The sequence below is a fragment of the Pseudopipra pipra genome, chromosome 5, assembly GCF_036250125.1.
Source record: "Pseudopipra pipra isolate bDixPip1 chromosome 5, bDixPip1.hap1, whole genome shotgun sequence".
NCBI lineage: Eukaryota > Metazoa > Chordata > Aves > Passeriformes > Pipridae > Pseudopipra > Pseudopipra pipra.
The window spans coordinates 63,604,240-63,623,377 of record NC_087553.1 but is presented as its reverse complement, the minus strand read 5'-3'; the positions used below and the strand labels follow the sequence as shown (position 1 = coordinate 63,623,377).

Genomic DNA, 19,138 nt, shown 5'->3' with positions numbered 1-19,138 from the left:
ACAAAGATTAAAACAGTTCTCTATATTTTGATCTATATACCCCTGAAGAGGATTAAAGCACTGAAAGCAAAAAGCTTCAGAAATGTTTCTAATCAGTGGCATTAAAAATATTAGTTACATTAATCTACCTTTTATAATGTAGATATGTTTGTTTGTAAAAAAATATTAATTTGCATTTGAAGTTACCACTATTTGTAAATGAAGTTAAGAATTAAAATAGATTGAAAGAATATTTCACGTCCTAAGAGAACTTAAATCCGAAACAATGTGTTTTCCCAGCACATTCTGGTTTATGTATTATCATTCCTATTCTCAGTCCCTATATATGTCTCCAGCAGGATGCATCACCAACTGCTGCAATTCTGTATCACAAAGCACAACATTCCTTTTGCAAACAACTGAGAAAAAAACACTGTCAGATAATTTTAAATTCTGCATTTGTAGATTTTATCGTTAGCACAACTTTGAGATATTTTGTAGAACCTTAAATTTAGAGCGTACCCCCAAGCAAAACAGTACCACAGTAGTTCAGGTGACATCCAAAAAGGCATTAAATCAAAACAGAACTATAAGATGGCTTCAGAAAAACCCATTTAAGCCTCTATATTAGAGTATTAGTTAAAAAAATATTGTAATCCAGTAATTTTACAAAATATCTCAAATCAGGAGCCTGTCATATTTGGGAAAAGAAAAATTATTTTTTTCTTATACAAAATACTACGTTTAATTTCCAGGCATGTCCTCTAACCCTAAAACCTGCTTTTTGCCTTTCAACAGTTCTGTTCCTGCCTGTTCTGAACAAACCAATTATCCCACCTAACACCAACATTTGTGCCTATCAACTACTAAATAAATTCTACTTTCTTTAAATCTACAGCAACTTCTTGATTATAAAGCTTTTTTGGCACACTCAATCCATTTTCATACTAATTAAATACGAACAATCGACTCAGTTCAGCCAATCCAGGAATTGTTTTATTTTCTCCTCATAGAAAACATGAATTTTAGATACGTTATCATTAGAACATGTGCATTTTTACTGCCATAGTGCCTTAATCACCCCAGAATATCTCCAGCTTTTCAGGTTCAACGAACTATTCAAACAGATTTTAAAAAAGCAAGCAACCAAAAAAACAAACAAGCCAGATTTCTTAAAACTTCCATTCATGTTGCTTCCTTTAAAATAAATCTACTCACAGATTGCAAATTATGGTAAAACTAATATCTGAAATTATTTTAATGTGTTACATTAATCAATGACGCTTCATTATCGTAAGCCCTGATTAGGTCTTATCATGTAAGTACACTGAAGTGGCTTTTCAAAATTATAGAAAAGTGGAAAGGGAAAGGAGAAATTATCATTTAGGCCAAATCAAGCTTGAAATACATAATTTTTTTGTGTTGCTTGTGCTGTATATTTTCCTCCTCTCCAGACATCAGTCCCAAATTTTTTATTCTGCATTAAAAGATGTCTTTTCAGTCCTTATGCTGAAACATATCTAGTGCCCAACCAGTATCTACCAAGTCTTCATCAAATCTCTAATCTTAGATTAACCCATCCTGCGCTCCTTCTACCAACTATAAATGGAAATTCAGGCAAACAAACATTTTTCAAACATCTAGGGGAAGCCAACCAGCACCTACCACTCCCCACAGTGCACAGCCTTCAACACTCCCACAGCAGCTGTAGTCTGTCGTTCAAAGCCTTGTCCTATGTGATCTGCATGGGCTCGTGTCCGGTCTTCAAATAGCATTTCACGGGGTTCACTGGTTCGAGGTAGGTACTGCAAGTTTTTTATTTCATTGGTAGTTCTGTGTAAGAAAAAACAGTAACAGTGATACAGAAATTTCTCTGAATCATCTTATTTCCACCATAGCCAACAGGATTGGTTTTCTCCCTTCAGTGAGAACATAGGAGTTAAATGAGAAAAACGGTAACTGTTAAGACAAATTAAAAATGTAATGAGCTATGCAAAGAATCAGAACACTTGTTTCAATTAAAAAAATAAAAATAAGGACAAAAAACCCAACCAACACTAACAACAACAAAGTGTCATGTCCCAAAGTGGACTAAAAGGCCTCACTGAGCAGCCTCACTCACAGTCCCCATACACAAACACAAAGAGCCCCAGAGCTCTATATAAGCTCAGACTTGGACCCTCAGTCCTGGTCTGTGCCATGCTGCAGGAGCACTGGTCTCCATCTCAGCCAGAGGTGTGCTGGGCCACAGACTTGCTTCTCAGCTTGTCCTCAGGACAGCTTCATCATGATGCACCTACGTGGCAATCTCTGGACCTGATCCTCCCTGGCAGACTGACTTCCTGGCTTGATCTCAGACCCGCCCCATCACCACACACTTGCCTGACACACTGGGGTCTGAGCTGAATCTCATCCCCAAACCCCATGTCTGCCCTACCTGCTTTCCTCAGGCACTGTGAGGCCATGGTCAGGAAACTGCCAGCCTGACTATTAGTTAGAGATTTCAATTGTCTCTGAGGTCTTTCTTAACCATTCATGTTTCTACCAAACTGCTGGAAAATGTGTATTTAGTTCCATGTTAAAGAACTTGGTATGAGAAACAGCAAAGGATTATTTCTTCAGAGTTTAACAGAAGTAAAGGAAACACTGCAGAGTCAGAACAGAGACACAAGACCATCTCCCTGGCCACCTGGAGCCAACACTGTGTGACACATTTTTTCCAAGAGCTGTTTATAATCGTAACATAGCAAAGGTTGGAGATTCTCTAGTCCAACTTCCTCCACTCAAACAGAGCAATTTGCTTGGCCCTGTCCAGTCAGGTTTTGAGCAAGACCATGATTCCACAAGCTCTCTAGGCAACCTGCCCTAGTGCTCAACTATCCATACAGTACACTTTTTTTTCCTTATTTTAAATGGATTTTCTTGTAATTCAGTTTGTGTCCACTATCTCTGGTCCTGTCCTGGGAACTACTGGATCATGTCTTTCTTACAACCTCCCATGAAATGCTTATACACATTGCTATGACCCCACTGAGCATTCTTATCTCAAGAGTAAATCCCAGTTCTCCCAGGTCACCATATATGCTCCAGTATGGCCATATCTGTCTAGGTCTGGTGAGCTCAGGACTGGGCACAATACTCCAGACATGTCTCACCAGTGATGAGCAGAGGGGCAGAACCCTCTCCCTCAACCTGCTGGCAGTGCTTTCCTAATCCTGTCAAGGAGGCTGCTGCTTGGCTTTGTTACAAAAGCACACTGATGGTTTATGGTCAATCTGTCCCCCACTAGCCCCACAAGTGGTGCTCTGTCCCACAGCTGGTCCCAGCCTGTGCTGGATCATGGGATTATTCCTCTCAGGTGCAGGACTTTGCCCATCCCTTTTAACTTCCCGAGTCCCCTGGAGTTGGCCCATTTCTACATCCTCTCAAGGTCCCCAGCACATCAACTCCTCCTTCCAGTTTTGTATCACCTGCAACTGCTGAGGGTGTGCTCCATCTCACGATGCCATTAATGAAGATGCTGAACAATACTGGCACAAGGTATCAAGGCTTGAATTACTGCAGTAGCAACTGCTTTTCAGTTGGACTTTGTGCTGCTCACAACCCTTTCAGCACAGCAGTGAAGCCAGTTCTTGGCCCACTTCACTTACCTACCAGTCTAGTTTGTCCTTTGTTAACCTATTAGGACATTATGGGAGTCAGGTGTCTGCTGTGGAAAGCCTTGATAAATTTGAGACAAACAACACCCCTGGCAGTCACCCTGTGAGCCAACCATTTTGTTGTAGATCAGGTGGATAAGGCATAATTTCCCCTTTGTTAATCAATACTAACTATTCCCAACTATCATCTTGTACCTCATGCTTGAAATGGCATCTTTCCCAGGACGAAGGTGAGACTGACTGGTCTGCAGTTCCTCAAGTTCTGTTTCTTATCTTTCTGAATGACTGGAGCGACATTTGCTTTCCTCCAGTCCTCAGGAACCTTTGCCAATTGCCATGACCTTTCAAAGACAGAGTGGCCTTGCAATGACACTGGCCAGCTCCCACAGCACTTGTGGGTACATCCAAGCAGGTCCCATGGACTTGTGTCTGTCTAATCTCCACGTCTAACATGTTCCTTAACCTGATTTTCCTACACTGAAGGCAAGTAGTCCGTGCTCCAGACATTACTACCATCTCCCAGGACCTGGCATTCCTGAAAGTAAATCTCCCCAGGAAAGACAAAGGCAGAGAAAGCCTTGAGTATCTTGGCTTCTTCTGCGTCCTTTGTCTCCAGGCCCTTTACCCTGTTCAGCAAACACCTTACATTTTCCTAGTCTTTCTTCTACTGTCCATATGCCTGTACAAGTCCTTTCTGCTCTTCATATCCCTTGTCAAATTCAACTCCAGATGGTCTTCGGCTTTAACTGCACCCCCTTCATGACTGGACAGTGTTTCTATACTCCTGAGGCACCCGACCCTGCTTCCACTTCTTGCAGCTCTCTTACTGTGTTTGAATTTCAAACAGGAGAACTCTCATGACAATTCCTCATGACACAAAATATTCAAGTTCTGCAGAGGTTGTCCCTACTCTTCAGGTGGTACTTAATACCACAGTAAAGCTTAAAGATGCCACTTAATGTTGGAGTTACTACCTTTTAGGTGAAAGAGAAGCCCTTGTCCCTTGAGGTCATAAATCATCCACTCACGTTTAACAACAGGGATATCAATTCCAGTCTCAAAGCATATATCAGTAATTGTATGGTTGTTCACATTTCCCTGAAGTTTTCAGCTTAAAATTCTACTAAAGCTCCAAAAAGGACCAGAACCTTACTTGGCCAGACAGTACAAATTAATAATCCAGATCCTTACATAACCAAACAATTTAAAAGTACATTTGGAGATGAAGATTTACAGAGATTTATATTAAGATTCAGTATCAACCAGTTAAAGGTTTGGGATAAAATGAATTTGTAGAGAAAGAATACTAACCATATATTTATCAAGTAAGATAATTCAACTTACCTCTTCCTTTTGAAAGGTGACTTTGGCATGTCAGCCACAGGGATCATCTGTTCTCCTGGACGTACCCACATAATGGGACCATCATCACTGTCTTTACGACTCTCTAATTTTAAACTAGAAAGTGTTCCCCATGGCAGTGTACACTAATGGGAAATACAAGCCACAATTTTGAAGTGAGTTACTTTAAAAACTTTTTAAAAGCAGCCATTATCTGTCACGATGAAAACATTTATGAGAACACTCAGTTATCCAAGCAAGTATCACATAGTCTCACTTTTATAACAGCACTAGACAGCGTATTGTCCCCCTTCTCCCAACCCATTCCCTTCTGTCCTTACTTTTAAGAAGGGTGATTCTTCCAACATATCAAGGAATTCAGGGAAGTAATCCCCCACTTCCTCATCAACTGCTCCAACCAGGCTGATCTGTCTCATTGGGCCAGCTCTATATGTACCATGAGAGTATGTTCTTTTTACCTACAAGTAGAATATGACAACAGAAGTTATACCACTACTGTGCAAATCTACATTCAATAAACACCTTCAATCTCTATGCTTATGTTTGTTTTCTACTGACATCAGTCTTCAGTATACTTAAGATTATTATGAATTACTATGAACTCAAAGACAGAAGTTCTCCTTAAACATCTACGACATCTTGTATTTTATTTTAAAACTTGAAGATAAACCAGAGTATTTATTGTCTCTCAAGAAAATAACACTCCAAAACAGTAACTGTGAAAAGCTATCAATGTATGTTCTGCTCAGTAACTAATACACAAGGATTCTTACCTGGATTATTCAAGTCTAGCTGAATTTTTACCTTTTTGTTGTAACAGGTAGAACTCTGAGTTACAACTAATTTTACTCTAAATATTTCCTCTGGTAATCATGCTCTCCAGTATGGCCTCTGTGTGAGCACATTAACTGGAGCTCATTATCACAGTAAAGACAAGGCTCATAAAGAGTTCGTATGGGAAGAGAGACAATGATGGTCATTTCCTCATTTTTGCTCTGCTAACACATCTTGTGCTCCCTTCAGACTTTAAGGGCTGTAACATTCACCTCTCATGAGAAATCTTCTACTGTGAATTTGAACAGAAACACATATTATTGTGAAGTTTTTTTCAACAATCTGATCTGTTGTGTTAGATCACCAAAATACTTAGGCATGAGAGTGATGGGAATTATGTCCCCCTAAGCTTCTTATCTCCAGTTTAACAGGCTGAAAGACACAGTGGTGTAAGGAGGTGAAATATGATGAGATCAAAACAGAGGGAAGAGCGGATGGACTACTGCACACACCAAGTAAGGCTCCTGTACTGCACCTCTAGACATTCTGCATCCAAAGCAAGAAAAGAAAAAAAGTGCAAAGAAAACAGCTAATGAAATACTGTTTAGCTATGGTCCTCACCCAGACAGACCATTAAAATTCCTAGTAGTTACAGCAGTGCAAAGGAGAATCAGCAGCAGTTCCTGAAAATAAGACTAAATCATGGAACACGGAACAACACTGTGCTCTCCTGAGAAGCTCAACTGATGTAAGCAAATGCATCCCAGAAATGCAGAAGCAAATACTTTTCAGATCATCTCAGTCATGTCACACACCCAGGAAATGGAGGAGTACTAAAAGTAGGATTTTACAAAATGTCTGAGCTAATGCTCACCACAGACATCACAAGCCATCACAGACACATGGAAAAAAGCAGTCCTGCTAGACATCAGTATTCCCGTATTCCCCAAATCCTTAGTCATACATTCCTGCAGCTTTTTTTGCACAGACAGCTGGTGATTTTGTGATAAAGCATCAGAAAACATTCATTTCTGCTGAATCTGCATCAGCTCAGTCCAAAGCTGCAGGAGCATCAGGAGCTCAAAGCACTGGGCAAGGAAGGGACACTCATTTGTCATTACTGGCTTACGGGATAGACCAGTTCCGAAGAACCCTAAACCCATTTTCTGAAGCTACAGTCAGTCACAGATCTGTGACATTTTATTAAAAAAACTTAAATGCAAAAGGACGTTTCTTACACAGGCATAAGTAGCTTAGTATTCCACCATTCCAGGCCAGGATATTAAGCTGCTGTTTTCATCTACACCCTTGATTAACGAGAACCATTTTTCTGCCTTTTTCCATGCTTCCTTCTGCTACCACTACCATTCTCCCACGTAACAAGTGATCAGATGAGAGGAAATGGTTTGAAGTTGTGCCAGGGGGGGTTAGATTGGATATTAGGAAAAATCTCTTCACCAAAAGGGCTCTCAAGCACTGGAACAGGCTGCCCAGGGAAATGGTTGAGTCACCATCCCTAGAGATACTTAAAAGATGTGTAGATGTGGCATTTAAGTACATGGTTTAGTGGTAGATTTGGCAGTGCTGGGTTAACAGTTGGACTCTTAGAAAGGTCCTAAAGGTCTTTTCCAACCTAAATAATTGTACGATCCATGTAGCATATGATAAACTAGTTGTGAAACTACTCCAAGTGAAAACTCTAAAAATTCTCCTAAAAATACTAACTTAAGTGAAATTTGGAAAAACTGTGAAGCTTCCAGCTATCAACTCACCAATGTGGCTTATGTACTACTAGATGTTGGCAATGAAGCATAAAGTCAGCAAAGTACTTAAATGCAGCATAATGTTTGTTTAAGGTGGATCACTTAAGAACTTTGTTACCTATGCCCCAAAAATGACCATGCCACTGAAAGTTAGAACTGAAAGATCAACTCAACTTTTTTTAAGGATTATTTGTCCATCCCCTTTCACTCCTAGCTCTCCCTGGTCAACTATGCTTCCCTCATTCCCCAGGCACCACAGATTGCTTTTCAAGATCTCCCTTAGGAGAGGTGAAATACCAAAATTAATGCTAAGATAATGTCAAAGTTACAAATGATGAGTGGTTTCTTCTGGGACCGTGTTCAGAGTTGTATCATTACAAATACAGACTGAAATGTCTGAGTGCTCAAGAACTCTGTGGTGGCTTAACCCCAAGCAGTGCATACTGATCTTACAGCCCCCTGCTCACACACTGCCTGCAATGGTGAGACAAGGGAGAGAGCAGGAAGAGCAAGGAAATGCAGGGGTCCAGATAAAGACAGTTTATAAAGAGAAGAAAAGAGGAAAGTGAAGAGGAAAAAAACACCCAGTGGTGTTTTTCACCACTCGCTAACTCTCACGAGCAGACTGATGCCCAGCAGTCCCTGGGCAATAGGTACCTTCCAGCCAATATTCCCCCCCTCAGCCCCCTCAGTTTTGTATTGCTGAGCATGGTCTTATATTGCATGGAATATCTCTGCAGTCAATCTGGACCAGCTGTCCCAGCCATGCCCCCCTCCCAGCTTCCTGCCCGCCCAAGCCTACAACTAGAGGGTCCTGAAAGCCTTAACACTGTGCAAATGATGCTCAGCAACAGCCAAAACACCAGTGTGTTATCAACAGTTTTAGTCATAAACCCAAAACAGCCCCATGATAGGCTGCTACAAACTCTGCCCCACCAGACCCAGTATGAACAGGAAATAAATCCATGCTGGTGATCAAAGGAGGATATTTGCTCTCTTTTCTTTCCTGCTAGCATTAGGTCTTCTGAAGACAGACAGGGAGCAAGCTTAGGGAAGTGATCTGAATTTAATCCAGGAATTACCCAAAGAATTTATTTACTTTAGAATATTATAAAAATTAAATAAAGTCATGGGCCATAAATACTAATGCCTGGTCAGAAAGAACAAGAGGGAATCTGAAAGAGGAGGCAACTGTAGGCAGTGAAAAGCAACTCCCATTTCATCTCGTGCATGGACTGGGTTGAAGCATCCTAAACTCTAGTCTCAGGCCAGACTATTTTAGACTAGGTTAAAGAATTAGATAAACATATATAAAAAGGTAAGGTCATTCTTAGAAGGCAGATCTAGCTAATTTTCACTCACTCCCAAATTAGCTGCTTCTAAATCATCATCACATCATGGCTGGGCTTCGCGAACGAAGATTTGGGAAGGCTCTATCCACATTTGCTACAGGCACGCTGGTGGCTTATGAGGCCAATACGTGACAGACATATCCGATTGCAAAAGGCACAGCAGAAAGACTCCTTAGGTTGTATATTCTGCAATACACGGTTCTTTCTGCGTTGCCTTTTTTCCTCGAGGGTGATCCTGCGCGCGTTCTCAAAGGAGACAGCTGCGTTATAGATGGTGTGTCTCCAGGCCTCCCAATTGGAGGCCAGAGTAGACCAGTTATGGTGATCAATATGGCCAAGGCTGAGATGTTGTTTCAGGGAGTCCTTGTATCTTTTCTTCGGGGCTCCTCTCATGCGGCAGCCAGTGGCAAGTTCACCGTAAAGCAGGATCTTAGGGAGGCGGTGGTCCTTCATCCTGGAGACATGACCTGCCCAGCGCAGCTGTGTTCTCATCAACATGGCCTCAATACTTGTGATAGCTGCTTGCTCTAGAACAGATGTGTTGGTCACATAGTCTGACCAGTGGATGTTTAGAATTGTACGGAGGCAGCGTTGATGGAAGCGTTCTAAGAGACGCAGGTGGTGGCAGTAGATGACCCATGATTCAGATCCATATAAGAGAGTAGACAACACTATGCTTCTAAATAGTAAGTGTGAAAACACCAAAAACCTCCCATTGATGTTTGATCAACGACAAATGTAAAATTAATCCCTATAAAGACAACCACTAAATAAATATAATCTATGGCATATTAGATAACAGCAATGTTTTCTTTTACTGTCAGTGTCCTTTGGTTGATTTGTTCACAGGAACAGAAACAGATTCCTGTATGCATTTCTAAACTCACAAAAACAATACTGATGTACTAAAACTAGTACTTACGTATTGAATCCTACACATTAAATTATGCACTGACCACAAGAGAAGTATTATACACTTTTTATAAGGTAAACTTCCTGGATGTCATTTCACAGGCTACAGTGTGACTATGTTACAATGTTACAAATTTGCTCAAATAAATAGCTGAAACAATCTAAATCCAGAATAAAAGAAGGAATCCAGGACACGCTGCTCTTCTAAGCATGTGGTCACAAATGAAAATCCCCAAGTATAATACCATGGACAGGTAAAAGAGATAGAAATATATCAAATAATAAACATGACATTCTAACTTCTTTCTTCTCATACAGCTTAAATTTGAGGTATGTCATCTAAAAAAAGGAGATCGTGTCGCTCTCTTGCATCACAGTAATGGACTAGTATGGCCTCAACTGATTAATAGCAAATATTCTGACATAAATGTCTTGATGTCTAATAAGAATCTGAAGACTAAATGTGAATCTACGGATATATAATACTGAAAACAAGATATTTGGGCATTATCATCCTACAATAAGAAACATTTTAGACATTATATGTTAAAGATGTTTTCATTTTCTGTTTGAAGAAGTCACAAAGTGGAAGGAACAATCCAGAGAAAACAAGCATCTCAAGAGATGAATTTAAAAAACAAACTGGGGCAAGTCACAACTGAATTCCTATTTTTAATATAGTAGGGTTTGGGAGTGTTCTGGTTTGGTTTTTATTTGATTTTTTTTTCTGTTGAAATTTTATCATTTTCCTGCTAGAATTTTAAAAGGTTTACATTTATTTCAATTTTTCACCTTTAAAACCAGGAAGGTCTGGCAAAACAGTCCTCAGAGTAAAAAAAACAAACAAAACAACACCACAAAAAGCAAAACTCCCAACTGAATGCAGAGAAACCCACAAAGACAGTTCCACCAAAGACCAACAAAAACCCCAAACCCATTAAATCATCATGACAATATGCAAGGACACTGAAGGAATAGAAGGTTTCCATTTCACTACATAAGTGCACAAGCAATGCACTTACACATTTGTATCTCAGAATGGAAAATATCCAATTTCACATTCAGCATAATCTCAAACGCTATGGCCATGTAGCATTCTTGCTTATTTGATACATTCTGATCAAGTGCCCAAAAGGCTTCCTGTTCCTTGCCAACTCTTTACAAATCCTTAATTGATAACATATAGTTTTAATTCCAAATGGGAACCAATACTGAACAAATATTCATCAAAATTGCTCTGATTTTAAAAATACTTGCAAATCTGCTTAGCTGCTTTTTACTACTAAACTACATGTACGCCATGCTACTTCCTTTGCCTTTCTTTCTTTTTTTAGGTCAGGGTTTTGCTATCAGGATGGGGTGCCTTGACAGATCTGGCATTGCTCAAAGGTGATGCATTGTCATTGTCACTTTTACCACTGTAGATCATTTATCACCTGACACGTTTTATCTTGCAGCTGAAATACTCAAATAATACCACAGATGGACAGAAGTTTTTAAAAGGAAACGACCTTGCTTATATTCTGAATTCCAGTGACAAAAAAAAAACCAAACAAACAGTGAAACAGCCGACAAAGAATTTTAAAAAATTAAAAATTAAGGATAGCATCAATTGAATACCTTCATGGAAAACGATCTTGTGAAAGTGAAGTAACTGTTACTGCCCTTGTAGCTCGGGAAGATCCATAACAAGGGTCAGTCTCACATCCTGTCCAAGCTGCCAGCACAAACCTCTAGGGCTTTATTTAGGTTTGAGGTTGTTAATACAGAATATGTGACTAAAAAGAGCAACATACGACTGTCATCTGGTATTGATTGGTTGAAACTGTCAAGAAGCAATCTAAAAGACGGCTGTTTTCTAAGTGGAAAACAAATGAGCATGTGTCCAATGTCATTCCCTGTGAACTGATTCTTTGTTCAATGGTATTCAATAAGTGAAAACTTTTTTTTGCTTTAAGACAATAGGTTGCCATCATCATCATCTATCAAAAAAAGTCTCTTATATGTAGTCTTACGGATTAGTTTTTAAAAAACAGATCTTTTTTAGATTTTTTTTAAAGAAGATTTTTTAAAGAATTTTTTTAGATAAAAAAAGAGAATGGGACAATATGTATGCTTTAACAGAGCTAAAATTCAATTTTCATCATCTAGAAGGAATAAAAAAAATGAGAGCAGGCTGTATTTTAGAGGACTTGCATAATAGCAAGCAGTTGGTAAAAATGTTACAACTTTTTAATAAATAACCAAACATTTGAACAGCTTAAAAGCAAGCAACAAATTCTGTTGAAAACAAAATTCTACTGAAAATTACTGAGGCACAACTCAAAAGACACATAGTTCCTTTAGTATTTGAGGAGAATTGCTGAAAATATTTTTCTTTAAAGAAAATCTCAAATAATTGGTCAGTGTTTAATTTCCTTATCATTAAAGATTTGTACAATGTCTTTTCCACTATATTATGTTATGTTCCTGTGTTCTGGAAACAATTCTTTTATATTGAAACTAATATTCTCAAGCAGGATTTCACAAATTAGAAAAGGACTAAACAGCGAAAACCTCTCTGCAAAAGACAAACACTTAAGAGCTAAACAAGGAGGACAGCAAAGAGAAGACAATATTAAAATACGCTAAAAAAGAATTGGAATGACGAGGTCTGTGTGCAACGACAATCCCTCATGTGAAAAGTCACACCACAAACATGAACTGTCATTACTATTGCAGTTCTTCCTTTCAAACACTTGTTCATTATTTGTATATTCAGTGTCCATCACAGTTAACATGGCAACATGAAGTTATTTCAGACTGGAAACAAAACCAAAAAAAAAGATTTCTCTGAAGATGCAAACTGCCTGTTGTTATGGAATGGGGCTGATTGTGTAGTGCCACACTCATCCTTGAGCTACCTCTGGCATAATAAAATAGTATAATTTGCTAACTCAGTAATAAAACCGATCCCTCAACCCCTCAAGAGTAGTTAAGTTTTCTGCTGGATTAATGAACCAAACTGGCTCACCGGTTTGAGAAGCAGCCCAGCTTGGCACAAAAACATGCAACTGGGAGACAAGAAGGAATGAAGACACTCTTTTAGCAGCAGCAGGTGCCAGATTGGCTCTGACCACTTGCCTGACACTGAGCAGTTAAGAGTGACTGTTCCTAAGCTGAACAGTCTTAATGATGTGTATCCTCACATACCTACAGCACAAAGGCAGCAAGGTAAAAAGAAACAAAGCTTTAATCAATCAGTGAGAACTCCAAGCTGTGTGCTGGAGTTAACACGATGGAAGGAAGGGATGCCATCCAGAGACTCAAAAGGTGAACCTCATGAAGTTCAACAAGGCCAAGTGAAAGATCCTGCATATGGGTCGGGGCAATCCCATGCACAAACACAGGGCAGAGAATTGATTGGGAGCAGCCCTGGAGAGGTGCTGGTGGATGAGAGGCTGGGCACAATCTGGAAATGTCAAAATGCCCAGAAAGCCGAACGTATCCTGGGCTGCATTCCCAGCAGCATGGGCAGCAGATCAAGGAAGGGGATTCTGCCCCTCTGCTCCACCCTGGTGAGACCCCACCTGGAGTGCTGCATCCAGCTCTGGGGTGGAAGGGCAGGACTTGTTGGAGCAAGTCCAGAGAAGGGCGACAAAGATGACCAGAGCACTGAAGCACCTCTCCTATGAAAACAGACCCTTCACAGACAGACTAGGATTGTTCAGCCTGGAGAAGAGGCTCCAGGGACACCTTACAGGAACCTTCAAGTACCTAAAGGAGGCTACCAGAGAGCTGGAGAGGGACAATTCACAGGGCAGGACAAGAGGGAACGGCTTCAAACTGAAAGAGGACAGGTTTAGATTAGATATTACAAAGAAATTCTTACTGTGAGGGTGGTGAGGCACCAAAACACATTGCCCAGAAAAGCTGTGGATACCTCATCCCTGGAAGTGTTCAAGGCCAGGTGGGATGGGGCTCTGAGCAACCTGGTCTAGTGGAAGGTGTCCCTGCCTATGGCAGGGTAGTTGGAACTAGATGACTTTTAAAGGTCCCCTCCAATGCAGGCCATTCTATGATCTTAATTCAAAACCATGAAGTCAATCCTTCAAAGCTGGAAGACAGTAACACACCCTCTTAAAGAAATAAGTGTCAAGAGGAGACAGAAGAGTTAGAGACTATTTAGCCTAATTTCAATTTCCAGAAAAAATGCTTAGCGACATACAACCATCAACCACCTAGAAAAGATGATAATAAAAGCTAATAAACATGGACGTGAAGAAAACCAGCCAAGTCAAACTAACTTTTCTATGACTGGACAGGCTTTTTCAGAGGACCAGTACAATCTCAACATTTGACATTTGCATTATGTTCTCAAAACTGCTACAGAAAACATGGTCTAGTAAGAACAAAGAGGGGGCAGTCTTGTCTGTGCTCATGTAATCATATCAATCATATCCTTCATATCTTTCCTTTGAACATAGTGTATCCTCATGAAACCTGCAAGTACCACAAAGCTGCAAGTCTACTGTAGGAGAGGATCAAAACTAACAAGATCTTGAAACTGGAGAAGGGGTCTGAATGTAAAGGTTGTAATTCAATTTGAACAAAAGCGAAAACTACACTCACACATATATAATGAACTGCATAAACATGAAAAGAGGAGTAACTCGACTACACGAGCTGCTGCTACAGGAGATCAAAAACTGCTCTGAAAAAAGAGAAGGAATAGATAACTAAGAGTAATAATTTCCAAGACACAGTCATCTTCTCACAGTCCTTGACATCAATACACCAGGCAAACACTGCCCAGGACACAACCAGGATGACTGAAAAGAGCATAAGGGGAGAGCAGTAATACCAGTAAGGGTGTAACATGTAATGGTAGACTGAAATAACTCAAAATTCCCTCATCTGGTGGGAGGGGAAAGGAATATAGGGAAAACTGAAAGAAAAAGATAAATTGTTTGCCTTGTCCAGTAAGATCAGAATAAAAGGATAAGAGGACAAATAAGAAAAAAATTGTTTTACAGCAGATTTCTTTAGAAAGTGTCAAATTACCTAAAGATCTCCAGCAAAAGACATCAGACAAGGATTTGTCATATCTGGCTTAAAAATAGTTAATCTTTTCTTGAAGCACAGGAATTGTTGGGTATTGCTCAGCATTTTACTTTATCTGTACTAAGAAGTTGCCTCTGGGACAAGACAGTAAAATCAATGCACTAAGCATTGTTCCAGTTAAACATCAAGTTTGTGCTTTGGGGTTTCAGCAAGGCAATAAAAATTTACACTTGCACAGCATGAGGACAGTAATGTGTTCAAAATATTAGTGGCATTTGTTCTCAACAGAAGTAAATAGCTTAACTGAAGTGATGTAAGCTGCAAGTAGGGGGCAAAAGCTGATTATTTACATTCTTTAAAATCCTCCTAAGAGCCTGACAAGATTCACAGCTATCAGGTAACTGATGCAGCTGTTGCCATCTACGCGAATGGTGGAGCCCAGGGATGATGGAGCTACAGAGAACAGTTTTCCACTGCCTGAAGGACTGAGTGACTGGCTACAAGGTTATCCAGACTAATTCCATTTTGCCCAGTTACAGAAACAGTCTGACTAAGCCTTTCAGTCAGTTCACAAACAGCTATTCCAGTAACTCAAAAAAATTTTAAGGAGTACTTAAGCACCAATCTAGGTGAGGAAAAACTCCCAATTCCTCTCCCTCCGAAATTTAAAAGCTAATGCTGATTAGACAGAACCAGTTCCAATACAACTTCCTCACTCCTGTGCCTGCTGTACCTACTCTCACAAGCTTCTGTCCACTTCTAATCTAACAAGTAAAACTATATTACTCGTGGCACAGGTGTATTGGGAAGGGCGGTGAGAGGGGTTTAATTTCAACTCTACAATCATGAAAACTAAGTAAATTACTTGAAAGATGCAGACTTTCCAGGTAAACCTAGGAGAACTCCAACCATTTTGACCTCACCAACAGAATTCACTGTGAAATCTGCCTCTTGCCACAGAACCCAACAACTTCAAAATAAGCATTACTTAAAATGAGAAAACCTCACCTGCCACAAAACAGGAGGTGGAAGATTATCAAGTAGTACTAAAACAATGAACATCAGAAATAAAAACTGATAAAACACACAACAATACTTTCCATTTCAGGCTTAGGTCATCCTTCTTTCTCTTTTTTTAATACTTTTTTAGATATTTTTAAATATTTAGGTTTGTCAGACTGATTACATGTGCTACAGTGAGTTCTCAAAAACAACCGAAGAACCTCATTTAGCCTCATTTCAGTGTTTTAGTTAAAATTAGCAGAGCAATACCCAAGTTTCTTAAGACTACTGAAGTCCAAGGTACATACTCAAAGCAGACTTGATAAAACCAACTTCCTATTTAAACCTCAGAAAACAACTCACTCTATACAACAACTGGTAGCCATTGCTCAGGCAGCTCAGGACCACAGCACAGAGCTTGGGCAATGTAGGAACAGAAAACTACATTTAAAGTTTCATAAAAATATACTGCAACAGCATATTAGAATTCCTTTGAAAGATTCATAAAGAACTCAGTGATACAGGAGAATGTTTGCAATCTGCACAAAATATAGCAAGTCAGAACAGAGAATACTAAGCTAACAAAACATTTCAACCATAGCAGATCAACTGAGTAGGACAAAACAAGCAACCCAAGAAAGACAAAAATAAGGAAATTATAAGGAAAAATAGAATCAATAGCTAGATAACCAAGATACTAACTTAAATATTCCAGGAAACAGGCACGCTGCACAGAAGACAGTAAGTCTGATGTATGTTTGTACATGTTATTTATACTCCATACACCCTTATTTAGCAAAAGTATAAGGAGCCAAGCATTGTCTGTCAAGCAACCAAACCAAGAAGTGATAAAATGCCATGAAAACTAAGGAAAAAAACCTGAGAGAACACAAAGGAAAAGAAGACACCAGAACTAAATCTCTAGCCAAGTAGAACACAGCTTAGAAGACAGACCATGGAGCTGACCAGTTGAATGCTATAATAATACAGTTTGGCTTCTTTCTTCTACAGGTCTCTCTCTGCTCCTGCTTCACCTACACAAAAATGGGAATTATGATCACAACCCCAATGAACACTGGACTGCTTTAACTACAGATCTTGATGTTACTATTGTAATATTGATTTCATCTATTCCTTTAGTAAAATAATTCTATTATAATTCACAACAGTAAAATTTGGGCTTTTCTCAACCATGTCTTTAGGGCAGATACTGGCACACAGCTATTCTTGCATTAATGCTGCCCAAGATGACAGGCTGGACTTAAGGAACATACTCTGAAGGATAGATTCAGCTGTTTTTATATAAAATGGCTAAAGACAGAGCAGCTCTGGAGAGCTGCCCATGTGATTTTTATTATTAATGATTCAGTTTACATACTAAAAAAACCCCAGTGACTATAGTTCACAGAATATTCATAACCCATGGCAGTAGATATTTTCTTAACCAGCACTGCTAATGTTCTCTTGCAGCAGCATTTCAGTTCTGCATATCCTTCTGGATAACATACACCTGAAATTCATCAATAAATGCAAGTGTTCTACACAAATGTTTATGTAGCCAAAGGCAAAAAGCACGTTTTTCATCAAAAAGATGACAGTGTAACTTACACTTAAACTCCTCAAAATTGTGTAAAAAGTGTACACCAAAACAGTTTAAAGGTGATCCATACAACATCTAAATTCACAAATAATGGAGTTAAATGGGCGAATGTGAGATAAAGTGGATATAAATAAAACAGCATTGAGTTTCTTCATAAGTTGTTTCAGAGTATCTGTATAGGCTTTACACAATACCCTCATCACCAAGGTGGAAATCTTAGAAAGCTAGACATTTTTTCCCCCTGAAGACCTGAAACATGAATAATTTATATGCAACAGAAATGTATATTCTACAGCAAGTTAATAAATAGCAGAGATGATCTTCAATCAGTAGCTGTTGTTAAGAGACTATACAGTCATTTCCCTCCAGAAAGTCAAGAAAAAATAAATTAATTAAAAGCTGGCAGACATTTTGCCACTTAACAGCTTTCCACAGAATACAACCAAGTGGGGAGAAATGCAAGTGGCTAAGGACCAAAGCAGTAGCCATGTTAACAACCCAGTTGTCCTTTAACAACCAATTTTGAAGACTCAAACTACAAATACAACTAAATAATTCTTCCCTACACAGATTTTATGTATAACATTGTATTAAAGCATTTCAGTTTTATGAAGAAGTTCACACAGGTAAACTACAGTTTGGACACCAAGACAGCCACAGCTAAACCATTTCAACCCTCCAAAACTCACACAATTAAGCTTCAGCTACAGAAACAAATCCAAAGAAACCTACACACACAGGCATGCAAACACTTCCCCTCCCCCATAAAATCCAATTTTATGTCTCAGTTAACAGGCTTCTCATCTTCAATACTGCAGAACTGACTTATTACTTAAAGAATTCCCTTGTTTCTAGTCTTCTGTGTCATCCACACAGCACAGCTAATAGCAACTACTCTAAAAAAAAAAATCCCCATTCACAGTTGTTTGAAACCATTATATGACTTTAGAAAGTAAAATGTATAACCTCTTACCTGAGCATGAAAATTTGACATAGTCGTTGTCTCTATATCTTTCTTTCCCAAAATCTCCATTTTCACTGGTGAATTGGGAAAATTAAACGAAAAGTAGTCTAAAAAGTCAGGTAAATAAGTAGCTGCCCCATGAACAATACCCATTACATAGTAAGCTGCACAGTTTTCATTTTCACTAAAAACCAGACCCACAAACTCTTCTGCAAATCTCTCCATCTCCACAGGAGACAAGTGGGAGAGTTCATTACTGTAGGCATGGATAACTGATGCACCTCCGTTAGGCTGGTGCTCAATATGAATCAGCTGTTTGAACTCCAATGTGTCCAACCTTTTGAGTTTATTTTGAACCCGTGGCTCCTTTAACGAGACAAATGGAAACTCACTGTTCTCTGGTATCTTGGACTCACAGTCCTTCTTGGGATCCATATTTTTCCCACTGAAATCCTTAAGATGATCATCTATGATGCCTTTGGTTTCCTGATCCTCAATATCAGAAACCAATCCTGAGCAGATGGTCTGAATGGATTTGCTGTACATTTTTGGACGCTTCCTCTTCTCATTCTCTTTATGTTTCTTTTTCTTTTTCTTCTTAACTTTTTTAATCTGTAGCTCTTCTGCATTGGTTTTTGGTTTCTCCTTCCCACCTGTTGAGAGGAAAAAAATCTCATAAGACTCTTTATACATAACATGTACTTAAACGTCAGTATTCCAAGTGACCA

The 19,138-nt window shown here is 39.2% G+C and overlaps 1 protein-coding gene across 2 annotated transcripts in view; it reads right to left on the bottom strand.

Moving 5' to 3' along the window:
- The window catches only part of LOC135414968 (protein PHTF2), a 124,574-nt gene that overhangs the window by 80,370 nt on the left and 25,066 nt on the right, over nucleotides 1–19,138 (bottom strand). For both annotated transcript variants that reach the window (XM_064656361.1, XM_064656370.1), the window contains exons 3-6: nucleotides 18,420–19,063; nucleotides 5,321–5,458; nucleotides 4,983–5,125; nucleotides 1,645–1,812 (exon numbers count right to left, since the gene is read on the bottom strand). In XM_064656361.1, the coding sequence (XP_064512431.1) occupies nucleotides 1,645–1,812; nucleotides 4,983–5,125; nucleotides 5,321–5,458; nucleotides 18,420–19,063 (1,093 nt within the window). The remainder of the gene's footprint in view (nucleotides 1–1,644; nucleotides 1,813–4,982; nucleotides 5,126–5,320; nucleotides 5,459–18,419; nucleotides 19,064–19,138) is intronic.